At 38.3% G+C, this 23307-nt stretch overlaps 1 protein-coding gene across 3 annotated transcripts; it reads left to right on the top strand.

Annotated features, from left to right (window-relative positions):
• Window positions 1–992: 992 nt before the first annotated feature.
• Window positions 993–16101, top strand: CCNL1 (cyclin L1). Of its 3 annotated transcripts, none has more exons than XM_074405549.1 (11): window positions 1821–2256; window positions 2566–2640; window positions 3071–3180; window positions 8844–8964; window positions 9760–9824; window positions 11617–11716; window positions 11824–11928; window positions 12019–12160; window positions 12395–12506; window positions 12606–12704; window positions 15317–16101. In XM_074405549.1, the coding sequence occupies exons 1-11, from the start codon at window positions 1951–1953 to the stop codon at window positions 15369–15371; spliced, it is 1290 nt and encodes a 429-aa protein (XP_074261650.1). In that variant the 5' UTR covers window positions 1821–1950; the 3' UTR covers window positions 15372–16101. The 3 variants fall into 3 exon arrangements, with proteins under 3 accessions (XP_039336131.1, XP_074261650.1, XP_039336130.1); XM_039480196.2 differs by lacking the exon at window positions 15317–16101 and adding an exon at window positions 13396–14188 and having other exon boundaries at window positions 1826–2256; XM_039480197.2 differs by lacking the exons at window positions 11617–11716; window positions 11824–11928; window positions 12019–12160; ... (1 more) ...; window positions 12606–12704; window positions 15317–16101 and adding an exon at window positions 10067–11573 and having other exon boundaries at window positions 993–2256.
• The last annotated feature ends 7206 nt before the right edge of the window (window positions 16102–23307 follow it).

Genomic DNA, 23307 nt, shown 5'->3' with positions numbered 1-23307 from the left:
TACTTAGGAGGCTGAGGTGGGAGGATCACCTGAGCCCAAAGAGGTCAAGGCAACAGTGAGCTATAATAGTGTCACTGCATTCCAGCCTGAGTGGCAGAGTAAGACCCTGTCTCAAAAAAAAAAAAAAAAAAAAAAAGAGAGAATGAAAATGAAAAGAAACACTGTAATAGTTTTTCCGAAGTATGATTTTTCTGGAATTTGTCCCTGAAAAGGATAGGGCACAGTTATCATTTAAAAAAAAATTTTTTTTCTTCCATTCACAGATATAGACTCATTTTTTTAAAATGGCTCTCCATGCTTACAAAGTAGACTCCATCTTTACAAAACCTTGTGGAATAGAGCCACTAGCCCCATTTCCCACTCACTTCTGACAGAACCCTTCATTTTATTGAAAACTCATAGATTGTTTTTACTGTTCCTCCCTCCCAGCTTCAACAAGGGTGGAGGGGGTCCATCAATATTTTATGTAAGTATTTACTTAGCATTAACTCATCAAACTGTCATGTTATTTTAAACTTTAGTTTCATTTTTTAAAAATCCATGACACACTCTAATTGGAGGTGGCAAAAAAGAAAAAAAAAAAGGCTAATCCAGAGGATAGAGGGCATTGGGACTAGTGGTTCTATTCCACAAGGTTTTGTAAAGATGGAGTCTATTTTGTAAGCATGGAGAGGCATTTTTTTAAAAAAAATGAGTCTATATCTGTGAATGGAAGGAAAAAATAATTTTTAAAAAATGATAACTCTGCCCTATCCTTTTCAGGGACAAATTCCAGAAAAATCATACTTTGGAAAAACTATCACAGTGTTTCTTTTTATTTTCTTTCTCTTTATTTTTTTTGAGACAGGGTCTTACTCTGCCACTCAGGCTGGAATGCAGTGACACTATTATAGCTCACTGTTGCCTTGATCTCTCTGGGCTCAGATGATCCTCCCACCTTAGCCTCCTAAGTAGCTGGTAGTATAGATGTGTGCCACCACTAATTTTTATATTCCTTTCCTTCCAACGTAGATTCTAGTAGTTTAGATCAGTATTATTTTTACCTCAAGTTTCTGGAAACACTGGAAATTGCTAGCTAGTATCAGAGGAAATAAGTACGAGGTTGACTTCACCCATCCTGCCTACCCACGGTAGGTAACCATGTACAAATAGAGACTCCTAGGCATAATCAAATCACCTCTGTCAAGTCCTGACTGTTAAGACTATTTTTGGAAACTAGGGATTTTCCAATTACTGAAAGCCGTGGCGGTGTCAAAAGCCGGCCACGAGTTTCGGAAGCGGAGCTACGAAAGCAGCCGCCCTCCGGATCATTCCTGTGCCTCCGCTCTACTTCCCCACACTGGGAACCACACGCTTTCCGTGGAGCTGTCATTTGGGAACCGATACGGTCCACAGCCCTGTGTCCTCCAAATACTGTAAAGCACCCTCTCCAGATTCCTTGAAGGTCATTTTATATTACACACTGGTCCACATACGACACCAGAGTCACCACTTCCACCCGCCAAAGCGCGCTTAGATCGGCCGCCACTTCCCTTGGTACAAGCGAAACAGGAGCCGCGCCGAGGCTGAAGGAGAGGACGGAAGCAGGAATGACAGTCAATGCTGTCACCTCTATTTTGAGCATAAGAGATCTTTTTAAGCTCCGTTTTTTGTGTGGCTAAGTATCGAAGATAAGGCGGTTTCGACGGGCCTTGGTTAGAGACGGCCTCCTTGGCCACTGAGTACACCAAAGTCGGTGGCAGCACCAGACGCCAAGGGCGGGGCCGCTGCCTGGAGGGACTAGTTGGCGCGCGGCGGCCCGGCGTGGTGACGTCAGGGCGGAAGCGCACACGGCGTGAAGCGGCTGAGAACCCGGCGGTCACGGGAATATCCGTCGCGCCGAGAACGCTGGTTAGTTAGTCTCGTTTCGGGTTCCGGCTGCGTTGGGCTTGCGTGCAGCTCGCTAAGACTATGGCGTCCGGGCCTCACCCGACAGCTACTGCTGCCGCCGCCGCCGCTTCGTCAGCTGTCCCAAGCGCGGGCGGCTCCAGCTCCGGGACCACTACCACGACGACGACCACGACGGGAGGGATCCTGATCGGCGACCGCCTGTACTCGGAAGTTTCACTCACCATCGACCACTCTCTGATTCCGGAGGAGAGGCTCTCGCCCACCCCGTCCATGCAGGACGGGCTCGACCTGCCCAGCGAGACAGACTTGCGCATCCTGGGCTGCGAGCTCATCCAGGCCGCCGGCATTCTCCTCCGGCTGCCGCAGGTCAGTGCTCCGGCCCCGGGCCGGCCGGGTGCCCCTCTCCTCCCTTTCGTCCCCTACGCCGCATCTCAGTATCACCGGGCCCCGGCAGGGTGGGGACGGCTCTCTCAGGCTATCCCGCTTGGGGCCCACCGGGGCCAGAGCGTGCTGGGGCGGGGGGCTGCGGAGGCGGTGGGAGGACCCGGCATCGTGCTGTTCGCTGCGGCGGCGGCGGGAGGGGAAAGGGAAGCCAGCGGCGGCACAAAATGGCGGCCGGCGCCTGGAGCGGGCCCGCCTGACCCCTGCGCTTCGGTTCTCCTCTCTTGTCTGCAGGTGGCGATGGCAACGGGGCAGGTGTTGTTTCATCGTTTTTTCTATTCCAAGTCTTTCGTCAAACACAGTTTCGAGGTAAGCACTGCGGAGGCGGTTAAAAGGGGATTTTTCATCCGGAAATGGGCAGAAGTAGGGGTAGTGTCAGCAGCCAGCTTTTCCAGAAAGGGTGTGGTTTAGTTTAGGCCTTTGTACCTAGTTCTCTGGAAACCTTTAGAGTGTGTTCAAACTCTAGAAAATGGATCCCAAACCTAAGCGTGCCCTCTTAAGGAGAAGTACAGTTTTCAACCAAATGCAGAACTCACTGTGAGGTTGAGCTTGACTCTGGAACCAAAATTAAGATGAGTAGAACAACAAAAAGAATATGGTACTAGCTTAGCTAGTAAGCTTATGGCATAGAAATGTTCGCTCTAATTTTGCTAAAGGTTGTCCCACTTGTGTTCTAAAGTTTATTCATCAAAGTAAATTTAATCTAACAATGGTTTTTGTTTCTCCTGGATTCTTTCAGATTGTTGCTATGGCTTGTATTAATCTTGCATCAAAAATCGAAGAAGCACCTAGAAGAATAAGAGATGTGATTAATGTATTCCACCACCTGCGCCAGTTAAGAGGAAAAAGGTAAGATTGGCATTATTGAGCATAGCATCTCTTGCTACTGCTGTACCGTGCACCAGTCATCAAGTGAAAACATCTTTCCTCTCAAGGGAATATGGGTGCAAAACAAAACGGACTTTAATTTAGGTGTTAAAGTTCATACAGGAACACTGATATTTAAATTAATTTGAAAAAATCCATAATTAACCAGTTATCTAAAGTTTGTAGAGGCAGTTGCGTTTATGGACAATCCTAACAGTGCTGTGAAGCCAGGCCTGTGGCTTAAGATTAAACAAGAAAGGGAATACATTTGGCTCAAGTGTGAGTGTATTCTGTAAGTTATTTTTCCTCTCCCCTTTCTGGAAGACTGAAGGCTGGAAGTTTTAACACTGTAGTTTAAGTTAATATTGTGGCAAAGTTCTGTGTAGATTATGTTTTTCTACTCGAAGTCCCAGTTAATTCTTTATCAATTGAGGTTGGCTTTTGTTAGAGTACTTCTCAACATTGAACTACGATATATCGAATAATACCGGATCTGAAAGGACTGCAGGATGATAAAGTTTGAAGTTTGAAGTCAAAGGGATTAAACAGGTATTTTGTTTGGTCAGATACAGTCTCAGTGAGTGGGTTAGAAAATTAACAAGTTGGAGTGATTGGGTTACATTTAGATGAGGCCCATTTATTTGATGTTGTAAGAAAATAGAGACTGAAATAGTATCTGCTAGGTGTTGTGATAACATAACTTTATGTGGACCTATGTGTTCCTTTGAGGCAGTACCAAAAAGTTTGTTGCAAGACTTCTTGCATCTACAGGTGACTTCCAGTACATGCTGCAGAAGGTTATATTTGGTGTAGATTAGTTTTTGTATTCACTCTTTAAGGAATTGTAGTGAAGTTCAACAAACTGTACTGAGTTTGAAAGGAAGTTATTAAAAGGATCGTAAGTTGTTCTGGGGGTTGGGTATGTTGGTTAGTGCCAAGTTGGTATCCTAAATGAGTAGTCCTTATTGGCTGAATCTGTAAGTTGGCAGTAATGGAACTATTCAGATAAGCAAATATTAAAGCAGCTTTAAGATGACTAGTCTATTCTGTGAGTCTACAGGTTTTTTTTTGTTTTTTTTTTTTTAAGAGTATCCTAGTCAAAAGTCTGAAACCGTTTTCTTACATACTTTTTCTCCCCTATCTTTACTCATTCACCTTAACTGTGTCCAGGGATAGAGTAATTTTTAAATTCTAAAATACCTTTTAGTTTGTTGGTAAGTCCTTGGGAATTGGGAAGATTTCAAATTGGTGATTGGTATGGTCTGAGCTTAAATCTATTTAGATAGCACCTGACTGATTCTTCAGGATGTTTAAAGTCATGACACTAATACAAGGCTCTATCTTTAGTCAAAGGTTTCTCTTTGCTTAAAGGAAATGGTTTTCTAGCATTATCCTTTGAACTATTGAGCCAACTATTGTGTAATCACATGATTATCTTTTGGGAAGTTTTCTGTGAGACTGAGTTTTCTTCGCTGATGTCAGAATAGGTCTTAACTGTAAAAACCGTGGAATTTAAAATAGTATGATCTCACCTGATTGTTGTGTCTGATGTAACTTTGTTTTTTTGGGTCATTATTACAGAGAAAACTGATTTTGTTTCAATCTTAGAAGTCTGATTATAGCAAAATTAAAAAGGAGTTGTTAATTGCATGGAAGCCTTTTTTTAAAGCAGGATGTAAAAGTGTTTCTATGCATATTACAAGTTTACTCAAGCACGTAACTTGTATATGTTATTAACTTCAACTCTTTTTTCCCTTGCAACCGACTATACAGCGACCAGCTACATTTACCAAAGCCTGGGTGATGTGGAGTGGTACATAGAGATGAAGCTGTCGTCATGGCAACAGTGAGTGAAGTATCGAAAATCCCCAAGGAGAAGCCAGTGCTCTGAGAATAGGTCACTGGAATCGGGGACTAACAGGTTGGCCACTGGTGAACCATTTAGAAAAACTCCTGTTTCTTGTTATAAGCTTTTGTCTTTGCTGTCCAAGTTATTAGAACTATAGCTTTGTATTTATTTTTGCATAGGTTAGTGTCATTAGAAAGTACTATCAGTATTACACATCAGTTAGGTAAAGGATATCACTTGTCTTGATGCTATTTGTTTTAACCTAGTCGATACATAACTTTAAATTGCAGTGTGACTTTGACAGTTACAGTGGAGATACGTTATTCATGTCGCCTGTAGGTCTTTGGTCTCATCAGCCTGGCTACACATTGAGAACTTGCAGAGAAGCTTTTTAAAAAATACCAGTCCTTAATCCCCAACCTGGATTGTTTGGCCTATTCCTCCTTCAAATTTTTTGTGGTTCAGTAATTGTCTTTTAGGTTCAGAATGAATGGCTAAATTTAGAGGGATGATTGCTTTGTCATATTTACTTCTGAGACGTAGTGTATTAATATTTTTTAGGACTGGTTTAACCATTCTCATTATTAAATGTATATTTTTAGTGTATCGATAGATCATAAAAGTTGGTTAGGTAAGAATTAGAAGGGTGTTAAGTGATGTCATTTAGTCAGCCAGCCTTCTACAGTTTAATTCTGTGGCTCTACAAGGTGGCTTTCAGTTTATTTAAATACCTGTAAAGAATGTTTCTACCTTTGAAGTAGGCATTACAAATTTCTGTACATTTCCTTGGCAGTCTGCCTCTTTGTAAACAACCTGTCTGTTATTAATATAGTCTCTTGAAGATCTAGTTCCAAATTTCTCAGTCTTTATAACACATAAATGAGACTACCATGTTTGGACTCTGTAATTTTTGTTGAGTTATACTTCAATTACATAATCATGCTAAAGGAAAATCGCGCCTCTAACAAACCACCTAATAAATTTCTAATGACCAAAGTCCCAGGATTTTCTAAAGTTGAAAATTATTCATGTATAGATCAGAAAAATCAGACAATAAAACTTAAAGCAGAGATTGAGTTAGTTTGTGTGTTGATAATGAAAATTTTTTTTGTTTTCTCTGAAGTCTTTTTTAGAGATTTAAAAATGCCATGTCTCCAGACTTTATTGGCAAGGAAAGTTTACCTGATTGGGGAGGAAGAAATTCTAGCAGGCTTTAATTTAATGTACTTGTTGCAACAAAGTACTAATTTATACTTTGAAACTTTGTTTATTGCTGATTTATGGAGATACTTTTTAAATTTACGATACAAAATAATCTCTAGCAGGTAGTTGTAAATTATGGGTACATCCTTAATTTGTGAGGTAAAACCAATTCTGAACAAAATAAGGTTTCTGGTTTTAGGTTATACACCCACAAAGTTAACTTTGAAAACTGCAGGTAATAGGATTAAGCAAGAAGTTGAGTATGTAGTTGAATTATAGTAAATAATGGGTTTGGTTTTCTTCAATCTATGTTGGTATCATTGGGATTTTGACACAAACAATATGGCCTGATTAAATCTGATTTGGGACTAAATAGCTATGATTCAAACAAATATTTAACTGCTTTAGTGTAATTAGAAAAACAAATGAATTATGTCACCATTTGAAGGCAACTCTTAAAGCAGTTATCTTTAGAGGTATAGATAATCTTTATTAACATAAATGGAGAAAAATGAGACAACTGTACTTTAATAAAATTGTATTTAGGAATTTTGATGATACAGTCTACTGTCTGGATTGCAAGGGGTTAAGAGTTAAAATGGTATACAGCTGTAACACGAGCTATTTTATCTCTTAATGCCAGTTTAAGGAGAGCCATTAGATAACACAGCCATTCAGTTAAAAAGAGTGAGGTTGATTTAACCTGTTTACAAATTTCCTATGATGATAAAGACTGATCATAAGCCTTAAGATCTTGTGTGTGGAGAGAGAGAGAGAGAGAGAGCGAGAGAGAGAGAGAGAGAGAGAGAGAGAGAGAGAGAGAGTGTGTGTGTGTGTGTGTGTGTGTGTGTGTGAGTGAGATAGGTTGCTCTCATGAGAATTAAGAAGAATTAAGTTTAACTTTTTTTTCCAAAGAGCAATTTGTAGCCTATTGTCCTGATAAAGTGGATTCATCATTACACGTTAATGTTAGAAAGCAGCTCAATGAGGCCAACTGGTGGCCTCATTACAGGTGTGAGAAATGGAACTAAGTGAAGGCCATTTTAAGTAACAGCTGTTTTTTTTATCTTGTCAGGTCTGCCAGTTGTCGTTAGTAAGCATTCCAGTTTCTAATAATTTTAAATGGAATAAAGGAAAACGTATGATAGCTGACTTTTTACTCTGATGTTACTATAGGGGTAATAAAGATCATTTCAGATTTTCTAACCTTCAGGTGCATGTATTGAAATAGACTTTGGTTTTTTAAATATGAGATTACATTTTTCTGGATCTGATGTGCATTGGGGTAGAGAGGATGACTGTTTTAAAAAAACAGATTGTGTATTCTGCCTAGAACAGTCTTTTGGCTGAGTAAGTTCAACCTGTAAACTTACCATATAATCAATATCTTGATAAAATTGTAGTTTTTGTTGGTTGGATCTAAGAATATATTGGACATGGGTAAATTTCAGATATGACCAACAACAAAAAACAAAAGCTCAATTCCTTAACCTTTCCTGACTAAATCTTCTCAGGAAGAAACCAGTTTTGAATTGTAAGACATATAAGATAGTCTTTTATTTTAAGTGGTAGGTTTTTAAACTATATAATAAAACATTTGGGGATAACATCAGTTGAATATGCTACTTTTAAAGCATTAAATCACTGACATAAGCCTTCTGTGTTTTAGAACCTTCTGAATTACCAAAATTTAGTCTGATACAGAGCCCTTGAATGTGTTCTGGTTTCCTCACTATGGCCCTTCATTCTCTTTTGTATTAATACAAAAGTATGTTGCCTGAAGCCACAACCCTGATGAAATTTTGGCCTTGATCTCATGAATCTCATAATATAATTTTTAATTTACTTGGGTAATTGAGCTAAATCTTTAGTTTTCAGATTGCTTTTTTAAACAGGTAGGCTCTTAGAACAAATTGTTAAAAACATATCACCCCATTAGGGGAATCTGGATAAACTACCCACTGTTCCCCCCCACCCCCACCAAGTTTTAAAAAAATTTTGGCCATAAACCAGCCAACAGTTGTTATTTTATAGAATGAGTAAAAAAAACAGTATGATCTTATGAGGACTTTATAGTACTGTAAATCTTAGAAGCACATTAGTTTTTTGTGTTTTTTTAAGCCAGTCAAATTTAGCAGTAGGGGATTGTCTACCAACTTTAGTGACACTGATGTTAGTAAGTTCTGGTAACCCACTGCCATCGGACCAGCCTGGAGCACATTAGTTTTGTCAGTGGAAAGTCTCTTGGAGAGACTTTGAGGTTTGTGATAACAAATCACACTATCTCTAAAGTTAAATATGTATACACACACACCCAGAATATAAGCAGAATGGAAAAGTTGACAAGGATGAACCCAAGAGCATTAGATTGAATTTTTTTCATTATAGAATTTAGTTGAACTTAGTCTCATAGATGTATATATTTAATTAGTATAACTTGGACAGCACAAGATTAATGCTTTAACTTGTTTGCAGGAGTTTAAAAAGCTGGTTTCTGTTGCCAATAGTTGGTTGGAAGGGAAAATGGAGATGCCACAAATAAAATTTTTTGGATGTGCAAAACAGTTTTGATTTTATTTCTTAAAAACTATAGGACTCCAAGCCCCCTGATCCTTGATCAGAACTACATTAACACCAAAAATCAAGTTATCAAAGCAGAGAGGAGGGTGCTAAAGGAGTTGGGATTTTGTGTTCATGTCAAGCATCCTCATAAGGTGAGTTATAGAGTACAGAAATTGGGTTCGTAAGTATTAGGAGTTCTCCAAAATTTCTACTTGATACGAATTTATGTTTCTATGTGAGCGTTAACCTTGATTTTAAAAAGCATTCTTTTAAAGGTTCAGGCTTCATCAAAAAACATTCTTTTGGATGTTGAGATTTATCAGTAAAATGAGAGTACAAAAATTTAGGTTCAAATCTTAATTGTGTGGTCACAAAGAAGTTATTTTTGTTTCTGTGGGTAAAGTCCCAGTTTTTCCACCTAGAGAACAGAGATGTAAAGTTCCTCATTCCAAGGAATAATATGTAGCTACAAAAGTATTTGGCATACTTAACCATCATAGTAGAATGTTCTAAGTGTAGTAGCTGCTCACTGTTAAACGTTATTGGAAATTTGTTTCTCTCTAAATCTCTTAGCTTTCATTATCATCCGTATAAGTGGTAGAGCGAGTGCTCAGGTCAGAACTATCTGGGCTAAAAATGTACCTTGGGAAATTAAGTGAAATAATCTCCTAGCACAGTGCCTGTCACATGGTAAAGTGCCAATGAAAAATATTCTTTAATTGCCTTTTTTCCCCACACAATTTTAAAATACAGTTCTAAACAATTTATGTAAAAATCTAGTAATACAACAACTCACATTAGAATCTTATGTACGTTTAAGTTGGTCTGTGTTATTGATGTAGAATTAGAACTTGAATCTAACATTTTCAGTTACTTTTTTTATTGAACTCTGTAGTCTGAAAGAACTACCAGTATACTAAATTGAGTTTTTTTCCCTTGTCCTTCAGATCATTGTTATGTATTTACAAGTCTTAGAATGTGAACGTAATCAAACCCTGGTTCAAACTGCCTGGTAAGTCACTTTTTTAGATTTCTTTCCTAGCCAGGAAAACAGAAGCAGAAATAAAGTAAGTTTCGTTTCCCTTTCCAAAATAATGAGATAAGTTTGTTTTGGGGCTTTTTGTTGTTCTTTTTGTTTTTTTAACCAAAAGGTAAATAATGCTTATTTCTGCTTCCTGTTTTCTTGGCTTGACTAATTACTTTTAATGGAGAACTCAATTTAACTTTGTTCTTTTTTCTACTCTTTAATTAAAGGGTAGTCCATGATGGTAAGTCATAGAACTCTGCCCTCTGCACTTCAGCCCATGACCTCAGGATGGCCTGATTGGCTACCCTGCTCTCCAGCCAATCCAGTGCAAGCTCTCATCCGAGATTCACTGAAGTGGTCCATATCCATCTGGCAGCATCTTCTAGTTCTGTCGGGGTGTCAAAAGGATTTGTATATTTGCTTCTAGAAGTAACTATTTGACATGCCTATGTATTTAATGTATACTTGTAACTATCAAAATGAATAGTTCATTTTTGATAGAATTGTTGTCCAGCCATTATGAATTAAATGGTTTATTAGGAGTTTGACTAAATTTTTATTTTTAGTGTGTATAGCATGAATTCTACCAAAGGAGACTACAAACTTGCAGTTTAAAATGGGCACCAGTTCCCACACTGGCTTAATTTATGTAGTTATATAGCTGCTTGGCTGTATTGCGGGTAATGTTAGAAGTAAGAAGCACTTCATTATTGAAAGAGATGTTACTATTATACTGCTTAAATGCTTTAGCACTTGGACTCTTTGAGATGCAGATGTGTGATTTTGCTTGCTGGCATATTTAAAGGTCAAGCCAAGGAGTTTGTGGTTCAGCCACAACTACTGTTTGCTAAGACTGATGTGAAGGACTCAGTTAAGTAATTTTTATATTTTGGACTTCCCAGCAAGATGTCCTATTTATGACTGCCATGCTTCTTTTGGACTCAGTAAATGTTTGTAATGTTAGAAAAGTCTCGTTACTTTTATAAAATGCATGACATTTTAAATGTTTTTCATAAAATGGATTATAGCAGTTCTGATGGTTTAGGATTTTTAAGAAATAGTCCGTTTAATTTCAGCTTAACCTTTTAAATGACCTGTAAATTTTCTTTATTAGTTTAGGAATATTGTGGGGAGAGTTCATTAATAATAAAAGTTCAGCAATTTTTTAACCGAAATAGTTTATCTCTTTTACCTAGTCACAAAAAAAAGGTATGTAAACAAGGCCATTATATGTGTTTATTGCTCTTTACTTCCCTATCTAGATTTTCTGAAGTCTCTTAGCTTTCTTAATGTAAGTTTAAAAATTGGTACTTACTGAAAATGCCTTTTTACCCGTTAATGATACTTTGAGCTTTTGAAACGAACTTGGTTGACACAGTTTTTATTGTGGATAAAGGAGAGATGGTCAATAATTAATGGCTTGAAGTATTGTTGGAGTGGTTTATCATTTCTGAACCTAATCTTGTCAGAATTGACTTTGAAAGCATTGCTTTTTACAGAAATAATACTTGAGTAATTTCTAGTCGGATAGTAATACAAAATAATTTAAAAGGGCTTTGATCATATGTATTGGAGAACTGCAAATGGTCCTCCTATTAAATTCTTAACTGCTTACTGATTTTTTTTTTAGTTAAGAGTTGTTATATGCTAGAATATGAGGATGTGAATATAAATAAGAGAAGAAAAAAGAATAAAGTAGATTGAGTCTCCAATTTTATGTAAGCTTCAGAAGAACTGGTTTGTTTACATACAAGCTTATAGTTGAAATATTTTTCAGGAATTACATGAACGACAGTCTTCGAACCAATGTGTTTGTTCGATTTCAACCAGAGACTATAGCATGTGCTTGCATCTACCTTGCAGCTAGAGCACTTCAGGTAGGTGTATGTTTCCCATTTTGTTCTGTAGGATAAATCACACAAATTTTCAGTGGTTCCAATACAGATACAACAAAAATTTAAACCATTCTGTTCTTATGGTTTAGATTCCATTGCCAACTCGTCCCCATTGGTTTCTTCTTTTTGGTACTACAGAAGAGGAAATCCAGGATATCTGCATAGAAACGCTTAGGCTTTATACCAGAAAAAAGGTATTCTTTGTTTACTCGTTTATGTCAATTTGCTAAGAGTCTAAGCTACTATAAGGGAGAAACACGTAACTTTTTTTTTTTCTTCAACAGCCAAACTATGAATTATTGGAAAAAGAAGTAGAAAAAAGAAAAGTAGCCCTACAAGAAGCCAAATTAAAAGCAAAGGGATTGAATCCTGATGGAACTCCAGCCCTTTCAACCCTTGGTGGATTTTCTCCAGCCTCCAAGCCATGTAAGATGTATTTAGAATTAAAATGACTTGGGGGCACCGAAAGTGTTTTCTTTATTAGAGAGCTTTTACATTTGAAAGTTACATAGAGAAAAATTGCTAAGAAACTGTTACTGTGTTTTCTCTGGGAGTCAACTAAAGACTGATACTGGAAGCATGGTACTTTCAGTTACATTTAGAAACAACTTTTGGCCCTCTGTTAAAACCAGTAGTTAACATGTTGTTATGTCTTAAAAGCATCACCAAGAGAAATAAAAGCCGAAGAGAAATCACCAATCTCCATTAATGTGAAGACAGTCAAAAAAGAACCTGAGGATAGACAGCAGGCTTCCAAAAGCCCTTACAATGGGTGAGTAAACTTGGGCTAGAAAATTGGCCTGAGGAATCTTTTATGTGTTTACTTTTTAACACACTAAGTTTGTAACTAATATATTGTGGTTTTTTGAAGTGTAAGAAAAGACAGCAAGAGAAGTAGAAATAGCAGAAGTGCAAGTCGATCAAGGTCAAGAACACGATCTCGCTCTAGATCACATACTCCAAGAAGACAGTAAGTAAATGTTTTCTTAGGAAAGCAGTCTTATTTGGAGTTTTTAAAGGTTATTGTTTTTTCTTTAAAAATTGAATATAGATTGTTTTCAAAGTTAGGTTAGAATTAGGCTTTTAATATGAGGCAAATTAGGAGAACTTAGTTTGGAGATGTTCTGGACATAAAGGATCTTAATGGCATTCTGTTATATTTTCTCCCATGTTTTTTGGAGAAGTGTAGGAGCTACCCATGAAGTGCTGTGAGGGCCACAGTATCATTTGTAATGTGAAAACTTTTATTTTTAATTTCTGCTAGCAAATGTATTTTATTAACCCCTTATTAATAACCAGTAATCAGATTAACCAATCAATGAATCTTCCCTAGTTAGGCTTGTAATTAGATTGTTAGCTCCTTGTGGCTCTTCACTGTCTCCTTTGAACATGTGGTAGATGTTTAATGAAAAGCATAGCTCTAGGAGGACACTATAAAAATTGCTAACTACTCCCCTTGGAATATAGACATAAGAGCATATGCTTAAGATTTAATATGTTATAGGCTTGGGCATACAGAAGTCAGGGGTGGGAAGATTTTTTAAAAGTTCTGGTTATTCACATAGCTGGTAGCTGCGTTTAGAACCTGTTAAGAGCAACCACCAGAATAATCTTTTCCCCCACAGAAACTGAACCTAAACTTCAAATTTTTATTATCTAAGCTATAATAATAGGCGGAGTCGATCTGGAACATACAGCTCAAGATCAAGAAGCAGGTCCCGCAGTCACAGTGAAAGCCCTCGAAGACATCATAATCATGGTTCTCCTCACCTTAAGGCCAAGCATACCAGAGATGATTTAAAAAGTTCAAACAGACATGGTCATAAAAGGAAAAAATCTCGTTCTCGATCTCAGAGCAAGTCTCGGGATCACTCAGATGCAGCCAAGAAACACAGGCATGAAAGGGGACATCATAGGGACAGGCGTGAACGATCTCGCTCCTTTGAGAGGTCCCATAAAAGCAAGCACCACGGTGGCAGTCGCTCAGGACATGGCAGGCACAGGCGCTGACTTCCTCTTCCTTTGAGCCTGCATCAATTCTTGGTTTTGGCTATCTACAGTGTGATGTATGGACTCAATCAAAACATAAACTGCAAACTGATTAGGATTTGATTTCTTGAAACCCTCTAGGTCTCTAGAACACTGAGGACATTTTCTGTTGAAAAGAACTATGTTAATTTTTTTGCACATTAAAATGCCCTAGCAGTATCTAATTAAAAACCATGGTCAGGTTCAATTGTACTTTATTATAGTTGTGTATCGTTTATTGCTATAAGAACTGGAGCGTGAATTCTGTAAAAATGTATCTTATTTTTATACAGATAAAATTGCAGACACTGTTCTATTTAAGTGGTTATTTGTTTAAATGATGGTGAATACTTTCTTAACACTGGTTTGTCTGCATGTGTAAAGATTTTTACAAGGAAATAAAATACAAATCTTGTTTTTTCTAAACTGCTTCAAATATCTTATTTAAATAAATTATTAAAAAGCAAAACGTTAATAGCAAAATGGCTGTACTGGTTTTCTGACAAACTTATTCTTTCCTCCATCAGATGGTAGTTTGAGATTATTAAAATGCAATTCTTAACTGCATTGTGAGCTATTTTAAGTCATCATTGTCTATATGGAAAAAGCAAACGGGAGTGGCCCAGCAATGTAACATTTAATGTATTGTAGCACTAAACTCAAAACCTGATTTTCTCTTGAATGGTACCACAAGGTAATTTTGAGTCAGACTTAAGTACAATTTATGAAATGAGGTACCCTATTGAGTGAACCAAAATTTAGTAACTATTGAGCTTTAGTAGTTCTGTATAATTTAGGCATTTAATGTTACGACTTCATGAAGGCTAGGAGAATTCAGACCACAAAGAAGGGAAGTTTTGATGAAAAGCCAGAATTTGTGTCCAAATTAATGTTTTCAAGTTACATTTAGTAATTATTTTCATCATTTTGGAAATCAGTTTACAGATCTTGAAAGTCAAAATGTTGCATTACTTTATAATTACATGAAGATTACCATTACATTTATTTTATCTACTTTAATTACTTGTCTGCTAGACTTGGCTCCAAGTGATTTGTTGCTGTTTCAAGAAATAAAATACATCCGCAGAGGGGAAGATGTACTACTGCTAAGGATTTTTTTTTTTTTTTTTTTTTTTTTTTTTTTTTTTAAAGTTACAGCTTCTGAAGAGGATTTCAAAGACTTAAAACATGTTCACTAATGGCAGGTGGTGGAGGCTGGAAAAAACAGCTTCACAAGGCAACTTCTGTGAAGGAGATAAAGGCTCTGCTACTTAAATCAGTTACAGTTCTAACTGTAAAGACTAACCAGAAACGTTAACAAGACCCAGCATAAGTTAGCCACTTCATGCTTGAAAGGGTAAATGGTTCATTAAGACTGTTCTTTCTGCATGATTTGTAGTACACATTGCTGAGTTATAAATTGATATTTCTGAAAAGCTACTTCTAAATGCTAAACAGTTTGCTTTACAAGACAGACGTTGAAGAAAGGCAAATGTTAGCAAAGGCCCTGTTAGCAAATTAATCTTGAATTTTTTTTTGACTTTTTTTTTTTAGAGATGAAGTCTTGCTATGTTGCCCAGGTCAGTTACAAACTCCTGGCCTCAAGTGATCCTCCCATCTCAACCTCCCAAGTATTAAATTATTAATAGTGTCTAAATTACTTATGTGCCTTATCTTTGCTTTGAAATAGGAGTGCTGTGGGTGAGGGTGGTTTGTGAAGATGGGGAGTTCTGGAGGATAAACCTGCATGTGAAATGAGGTTTGTATGTTAAAAGGTGTTTTTGGAGGTGGCTTTGTGGGCTAGGGAAAGAGCTTTTCCAGGGTCTTGATTTTTGTCTTACCTGTTACAGAATCAGTTTTCTAAGTTGTCAAAGGATGTTAACTTCATGCTGCCCTATGGCTATTTTAAAACTTTCCATTTTCAAACTTATGGGAAATTTCAAACACAAAGTTGTGGAATACCTATAATATCCATTTATTAGCTCCAAAAGTAATGATCAGCAAACTATTCAATCTGTACTCCAATTCACCATTCCACCTCCCACCCTTGCTATTGGGAAGAAAATCCCCCACGAGTAAGTTTGTTCCCAAGTATTTCAATACACAAGGTTAAGGACTTTTAAAACATAACCATATAGCTTTACTCTAAGAGTTAAAAGTAATGCAATACTACCCATCAGTATCCAGAGTGCTGTCATCTCTAATTTGTTTTAATTGGTTTGTTCAAAGTCCAAATATGTTGCATTGACTTTAACCACAGGCTTCTCCGTATTTTTTACTTGAAGAAATTGGGTCATATCCTGAAGAATTTTTCTCCTGGGTTTGTTCACTAAGTATGCTGTCACTGAACACATGTTTCTGTCCCCTGTGTGGTAAACTGGTAGATCTTGAGGCTCGATCAGATTCAGGTTTAAATTGCTTATTTGTCTGGAATTCAGAAGCATGGATGCCCAGACTGTGTTATTTTAGAACTGAAAACTAGGTTGCCGCCTCGTCCACCAGGTATTTTGCTGAGTTCTCAGTTCTTACCCATTGGTGCTTGCATTTTGCTGGCCTTTGTGTCTGTGTTCCCTCTGTCTGTTCTCTGTCTCAGGTTTTAGTTGCCCCACTATGGGAATGAAAATGTTATTTGTCCTAATGATCCTGGTACTTTTTTTCTTCAAATGACCCACAAATTAAATCCTGATTTTTAATACAAGTCCATTCATGTTATGGAACATTACATTTGTCCTTTGCGGTTGGTATCTTAAGTTCACAGAGCAGTGAAATTCTTAACCATGTTCCTATTTTAAAACAAAGTGAACATAAAAATGACTACTTTCAGAAATGAAGTTCTAAGTTTTACTTCAATAGCTTTTAAATATTGCCACTTATAACCCCATTATTAATGCCACAGTCTGCATCAAAAGCTTAAACATTTAGTTTTCATGAGTTTTCAAAAAATAATTTCATAATAATCATTTGTTCTGAGAGCCATTTCTTAACTCACCCTAAGCTGTAATAGATTATGAAGATAAATTCCAAAATTTATATACCAGTTTTTTTGTTTTTTTTTGTTTGTTTGTTTGTTTTTGAGATGGAGTCTCGCATTGTCGCCCAGGCTCGAGTGCAATGGTGCAATCTTGGCGCACTGCAAACTCTGCCTCCCGGGTTCACATGATTCTCCTGTCTCAGCCTCCCAAGTAGCTGGGATTACAGGCGCACACCACCACATTCAGCTAATTTTTTTGTATTTTTAGTTGAGATGGGGTTTCATTATGTTGGCCAGACTGGTCTCGAACTTCTGACCTCGTGATCCACCCACCTCAGCCTCCCAAAGTGCTGGGATTACAGGCATGAGCCACCACGCCCAGCTACATACCAAATTTTTAAAAATGAAATTAAAAGTATAGGCATATTAAGGGTCTTAATGCGTGGATATATTGAAGGGTTCAAAGAGACACAATGTGCTTGAGCTTTGATAAGGGGAACATCACGTCAGAGCAGCATTCATTGTGTGGGCTTTGAGCCCTTCATCCCTTTCACTCTTAGGCTGGAAGCCACAGTGTGATGTTCTAACCATTTGAAAACTTTCATTTGTTCAAACTTTGGCTTTGTAACCACTTGAACATTTCTATTATGTGGAAGGAACGTGGACTTCCATGTCAGCTCTGCATTCAAATCATTCTTCCACTAAGGTGACTTGACAAGTTATTTTACTTCTCTACTTGACCCTTACAACAATTTTGTGTAGTATATGTATTGGGCAAATAGGATTTATTTTTACCACTGCAATTTAAACTTCATATTGGAAAGCACTCAAATACTCAGAAAAGTTTGAATTTTATGACTCTTATAAACACATTTCAAACTACAGATGTTTGAGAATGCTACTTGGATAATTCTAATTATCTTCAATAATGTGTGTACCTTATAGAAAATCTTGAACAGTATAAGATTTTCATAATTAAGGCATGAAAAACGGGTTTTCATGGCCTTAATTGATTCCAGGTGTCCTCTTGTCCTTTCTGCTTTTGCCATCTATGTTCAATATAATTCTAACCCAATTCTAAGTACAGAGAAAATTTCTATCCTGCCTGCTTTTATAGCTCATCAGATTTCCCTATATCAGCTATCACTTTTCTGTTAAGTGTCATCCGATTTCTGTGACGCCTTTGCCACAATCTTTTCTTTGAACAGTAGCTAAAATGATCTATTTTAAGTATTATCACATTGCTCTAACATATAAAGCCTTCAGTGGTTTCCCATATCACTCTATAAAATACCCCTTGCCAGCTTCTCCCATCAACCCCACTCTTTCCGTTCCTTATATGTGCACGTCTCTTCCTGAGCCTTTATTTCGATCCTCTTCATGTGGGGATGTTTCTGTCTCAGAGATAGTCTTTGTTCAGGTCCCCACTCTGCAGTCCTCTCCAGAGGGACTGCTTTCACCACCCCTTCTAAAAGAAGCCTTTCTAAACACCCATATCATGTTCTGTCCCTTAGCCTGCACTAACTTTTTCATAATGCTTACCACTAGCCAAAGTTATTTTGCTTTATCATTTAATTTCTTTCTCATTAGAATGTAAGCTTGTAAGAGAGTGGCAGGGATGTGGTTTCCTCATGATTGTATGTCCCTCACCTAATCCTGTAACAGTGCCTGGTCCATATTAGGGTATGTAATAAAAGTTACTTGAGGAATTCATTAATTTAACATACTGCCAATTCTCTGAGTAACTTTTTTAAGCCTTCATCATCATTCTCACTTGTCTTTCATTTGGTCATGTCCAATCACCACTTCATGAACATCTGTGTTCCTTTTGCAAAGTTAAGACTAGGTTCCTGGAGTTCATAGGAGATGTAAACCACAGCCTGGGGGTAGCAAACTGATGGACCCTTAGCCAAATCCTGGCCTGCGCATGTATTTTGTTTGGGTTTTACAATGTTTGTTATAAATGAACTGGCCGTTAATATTTTTTTAATTGGAAACATTTACATTAAAAACGTAGACCTCTAGCTGCTCTTAAAAAACTAAAATACGGACGGGCGTGGTGGCTCACACCGGTAATCCTAGCACTTTGGGAGGCTGAGGTGGGTGAATCACCTGAGGTCAGAAGTTCAAGACTAGTCTGACCAACATGGTGAAACCCCCATCTCTACAAAAAATATAAAATAATTAGCTGGACATGGTTGCGGGTGCCTCAATTGCTTGAGCCCGGGAGGGAGAGGTTGCAGTGAGCCGAGATTGTGCCACTGCACTCCAGCCTGGAAAACAGCAAGACTCTGTCAAAAAAGAAAAAAAAAATTAGGCATGGTGGAACATGCCTCTAATCCCGGCTACTCGGGATGAGAATGAGAATTGATTCTCATGAGGCATGAGAATCAATTGAACCCAGGAGGCAGAGGTTGCAGAGAGCTGAGATTATGCCATTGCACTCCAGCCTGGGTTACAGAGCAAGACTCCATCTCAAAAACAAAAAAGTAAAAATTCAGTACATAAGATCCACAATACCTCCAGGCCACAGTTAACCAGCATCCAGTAGCCCTCTGTGTGAGGCTGCATGCTATAGTGCATGATGATTTCCTCCACCCCCTGTTAATTGTGTAACACTGAAGCGGGGTGTCAATTGGCAGGTATCAGCATGCTGATGGTATTTTCTTAAATTCTGCCCCTTTTCTCACTGATGTTGCCCACCTGGCTCTTGACACCTGATACCTCACGGAATATTCCAAGATTATGTGAATCGCCAAATCTGAATGTGGCATTGTTTGAGTAGGCTCCTGGGTCACTTAAATCAGGTTGTTTCCTGTGCCCCAAATCACTAGTGAACCACTAGTGAACTAAGCCTTTTCAAACGAATTTCTCACTTAAGCGACTCTTACACTGCTGGAGCACTTAACAGACCACATGACACATCATATCTGTACAGAGCGCATGGCACATTATAAATTTCCCTGCAAGGGTCAGTTTTCCACTCTAAATTACAAAACTTAATTTTCTGCCCAAAATGATTTTCTGCCCCAGATGTGTAATTTTCATGGACATTTTCAAACACGCCAATTTTTATTCACTTACCAAGAATACAATATAGACCAACAATAAGCAATAAAGCCACATTCAAATTGATTAGTAAGGCCCTCATCCCCTAGCTGACTTCATTTTACACACACAATTGAAATGAAGAGTCTCAAATGAACTTCCAACTTATTTGAAAACAGTCAAATTGTGAAAGTCAAGTGTCTACTTGCATATAATCTGATGAGGGCTATAATGATAGGTTTCTACCTAGAGAAATAAGCGTAGGTAAAGTCTCAATGTTTAGATACATGGCACATACCTGCATATAATTAATATTCAGTTGGAAGCAAAGTGTATTTTGTTTGTTCGGTTGGTTGGTTTTTGAGACAAGAGTTTCACTCTTGTTGCCAGGCTGAAGTGTAATGGCATGATCTCGGCTCACCGCAACTTCTGCCTCCTGGGTTCCAGTGATTCTTCTACCTCAGCCTCCCAAGTAGCTGGGATTAGAGGCATGTGCCACCATACCCAGCTAATACTTTGTATTTTTTTTTTCTTCATATTGGTCAGGCTGGTCTGGAACTCCTGACCTCAGATGATCCCTCCCGCCTTGGCCTTCCAAAGTGCTAGATTACAGGTGTGACCGACCATTGCACCCAGCCAGACAGTGTTTTAAAAAGCCAAATGACATCCAAAGTAATCCTCAGTATATTTTAGAGCCAAGCAATAGTACAACGTTTGCCAAGTTTAAAGAAGAAAGATGGACCACCGTGGCCTAGAGGGCCTTGGAAAAATTTTTAGAGGACGGAATGTGGAATGCACTTTGGATGGGAAGGTTTTAAAGGACAAAGAGGAAGCCTGGCACAGTGGTGAGCCTGTAGACCCAGCTGCTTGGGAGGCTGATGCAGGAGGATCCCTTGATCCCAGGAGTTCGAGACTGTAATGTGCTATGATTGCACCACTGCATTCCAACCTGGGCAACAGCAGCAAGACCCAGTTTCTGGAAGGGAAAAAAGGGGGAGACAAAGAAGAAGCAGCCCAAGAGATGATGTTCAGTGCTGACATCCTTTATTAGCTGTGTCATCTTCTACACGTTACTTAACCACTCTAAGCTTCCATGTTCCCATCAGTAATGCGTTTGTAATTAAGCCTAGTGTATTCAGATACTTTGAAGGTTAAAGGAAATAATGCATCTAATGCACTTAATGTTAGGTGTGTAAATGTCCAATAATGTTAGGTGTGTAAATGTCCATATTAGCATCTTCAGACGCTTGTGGATGCCAGACTAAGGTGTCTTGTAGACCAGAAAGCCATTGTTTTAAAAGCAGGTGACTGTATTCCCGGGGTTTCCTAGGGCTGCTGTAACAAATCACCACAAACTTGGTGGCTTAAAACAAGTAATTACTCCTTCACATTTCTGGGGTCTAGAAGTCTGAAATACAGATGACCACAGGGCCATGCTCCCTCTGAAGACTCTAAGTCCCCACTTGCTTCTTCATCATTTCTGGTGGTTCCCAGCAATCCTTGGTGTTCTTTGGCCTGTGGCTGCATCACTCTGGGCTCTGCCTCCATCTTCATGTGGCCTTTTTCTCCGTATGCATATGTCTTCTCTTCTAAGGATTCCAGGGCCCAGTACGGATACTGTAACCCAGCATGTCCTCATCTTAACAAACTACATCTGCAGAGACCCTATTTCCAAGTAAGATTACATTCTGAGGTTCTAGGTGGACATGAATTTAGGGGAACACTAGTCAACCCTTTCCAGTGATACAAGAAAAATAATAACCCGAAGTGGACTTTTTAAGAAATTTTCATTTTGAAATAATTTCAGATTTACAAAAAAGTTGCAAAAATTGTGTGAAGAATTTTTATATATCCTTCACCCAGATTCACCAGATGTTAACATTTCACCACCTTGCTTTTTCACTCTCTCTCTGATGTCTTTTCTGCTCTGTTTGAGAGTAAGCTGCAGTCACTGTTTCTTTACCTGTAAATACTTCAATATATATTCCTTAAAAACAAGGACATTATCTTGCATATCCACAATACAATTACCAAAGTCAGAGAATTAATATACTGACCAATACTATAATCTATCAACCAGATATGCCGATATTGCAAATACTGATCTATTGATCAAATATTGCCAATTTCCCTATTAGTGCCCTATTTTCTGGTCCAAGATCCAACCTAGAATTATACATTGTCTTTAGTCATAATCTTTTTAGTCTCCTTTCATTGGAGTAGTTCCTCAATCTGTCTTTGCTTTCATAACCTTGACATTTTTATTTTTTAATTTTTTTATCATTATTTTTGAGACTGAGTCTCACTTTGTCACCCAGGCTAGAGTGCAATGGCACAGTTTTGGCTCACTGCAACCTCTGCCTCCCAGATTCTCCTGCTTCAGCCTCCCGAGTAGCTGGGACTACAGGCACGTGCCACCACACTTGGCTAATTTTTGTATTTTTAGTAGAGATGTGGTTTCACTATGTTGGCCAGGCTGGTCTCCAACTCCTGACCTCGTGATCTGCCCTCCTTGGCCTCCCAAAGTGCTGGGATTACAAGCATGAGCCACCGCGTCCGGCCAAACTTCACATTTTTAAAGAGTGTAAACCAAACTTGTCCAGTCCATGGGCCATGGGTCACATGCAGCCCAGGATGGCTTTGAATGTGGCCAGACACAAATTTGTAAACTTAAACATAATACCTTTTGGCGTTTTTTTTTTTTTTCTCATCAGCTATTATTAGCGTAGTGTATATTTATGTGTGGCGCAAGACAATTTTTCTTCCAATGCGGCTCAGGGAAGCCAGAAAATTGGACACCCCTGTTGTAAACTGACAATTTTGTAGAATATCTTTTAATTTGAGTTTGCCCTATGTTTTTTTGTGATTAGATTTGGGTTTTGTGTTTTGGGCAGGAGAAATACAATAGAAGCCAGGCTGTGACCTCAGTGCCTCATTAGGAGGCACACAGTTTTAATTTCCCCCAGTAACCGATGGTGTTAACATTGATCATCGGTTAAGGTGTCATCTGCCAGTATTCTCTATTAAAATGTTACTATTTTACACTTTGCAATTAACAAGTATCTTTTGGGAGAGATACTTTAGATCATATAATTTTTTTTTTGTTTTTTATTTATTTTTTTGAGACAGAGTCTTGCTCCGTCTCCTAGGCTGAAGTGCAGTGGCACAATCTGGGCTCACTGCAACCTCCGCCTCCCGGTTCAAGTGATTCTCCTGCCTCAGCTCCCAAGTAGCTGGGATTACACATGCCTGCCACCATGTCCAGCTAATTTTTTGTGTGTTTTTAGTAGACATGGGGTTTTGCCATGTTGGCCAGGCTGGTCTCGAACTTCTGACCTCAGGTGATCCACCTGCCTCAGCCTCCCAAAGTGCTGGGATTACAGGCGTGAGCCACTGCACCCAGCCTAGATCATACGAATAGTGCTTCTTAATTAACTTCTGCCTACTAATTCTAGCATCCATTGATGATTTTTACTTGAAATAATTATTGAAAATGATTTTAAAATTTCAGCATTCGCTCTACATT

This window comes from Saimiri boliviensis, chromosome 9 (genome assembly GCF_048565385.1).
Source record: "Saimiri boliviensis isolate mSaiBol1 chromosome 9, mSaiBol1.pri, whole genome shotgun sequence".
Lineage (NCBI taxonomy): Eukaryota > Metazoa > Chordata > Mammalia > Primates > Cebidae > Saimiri > Saimiri boliviensis.
This window is presented reverse-complemented; position numbering and strand designations above follow the sequence as displayed.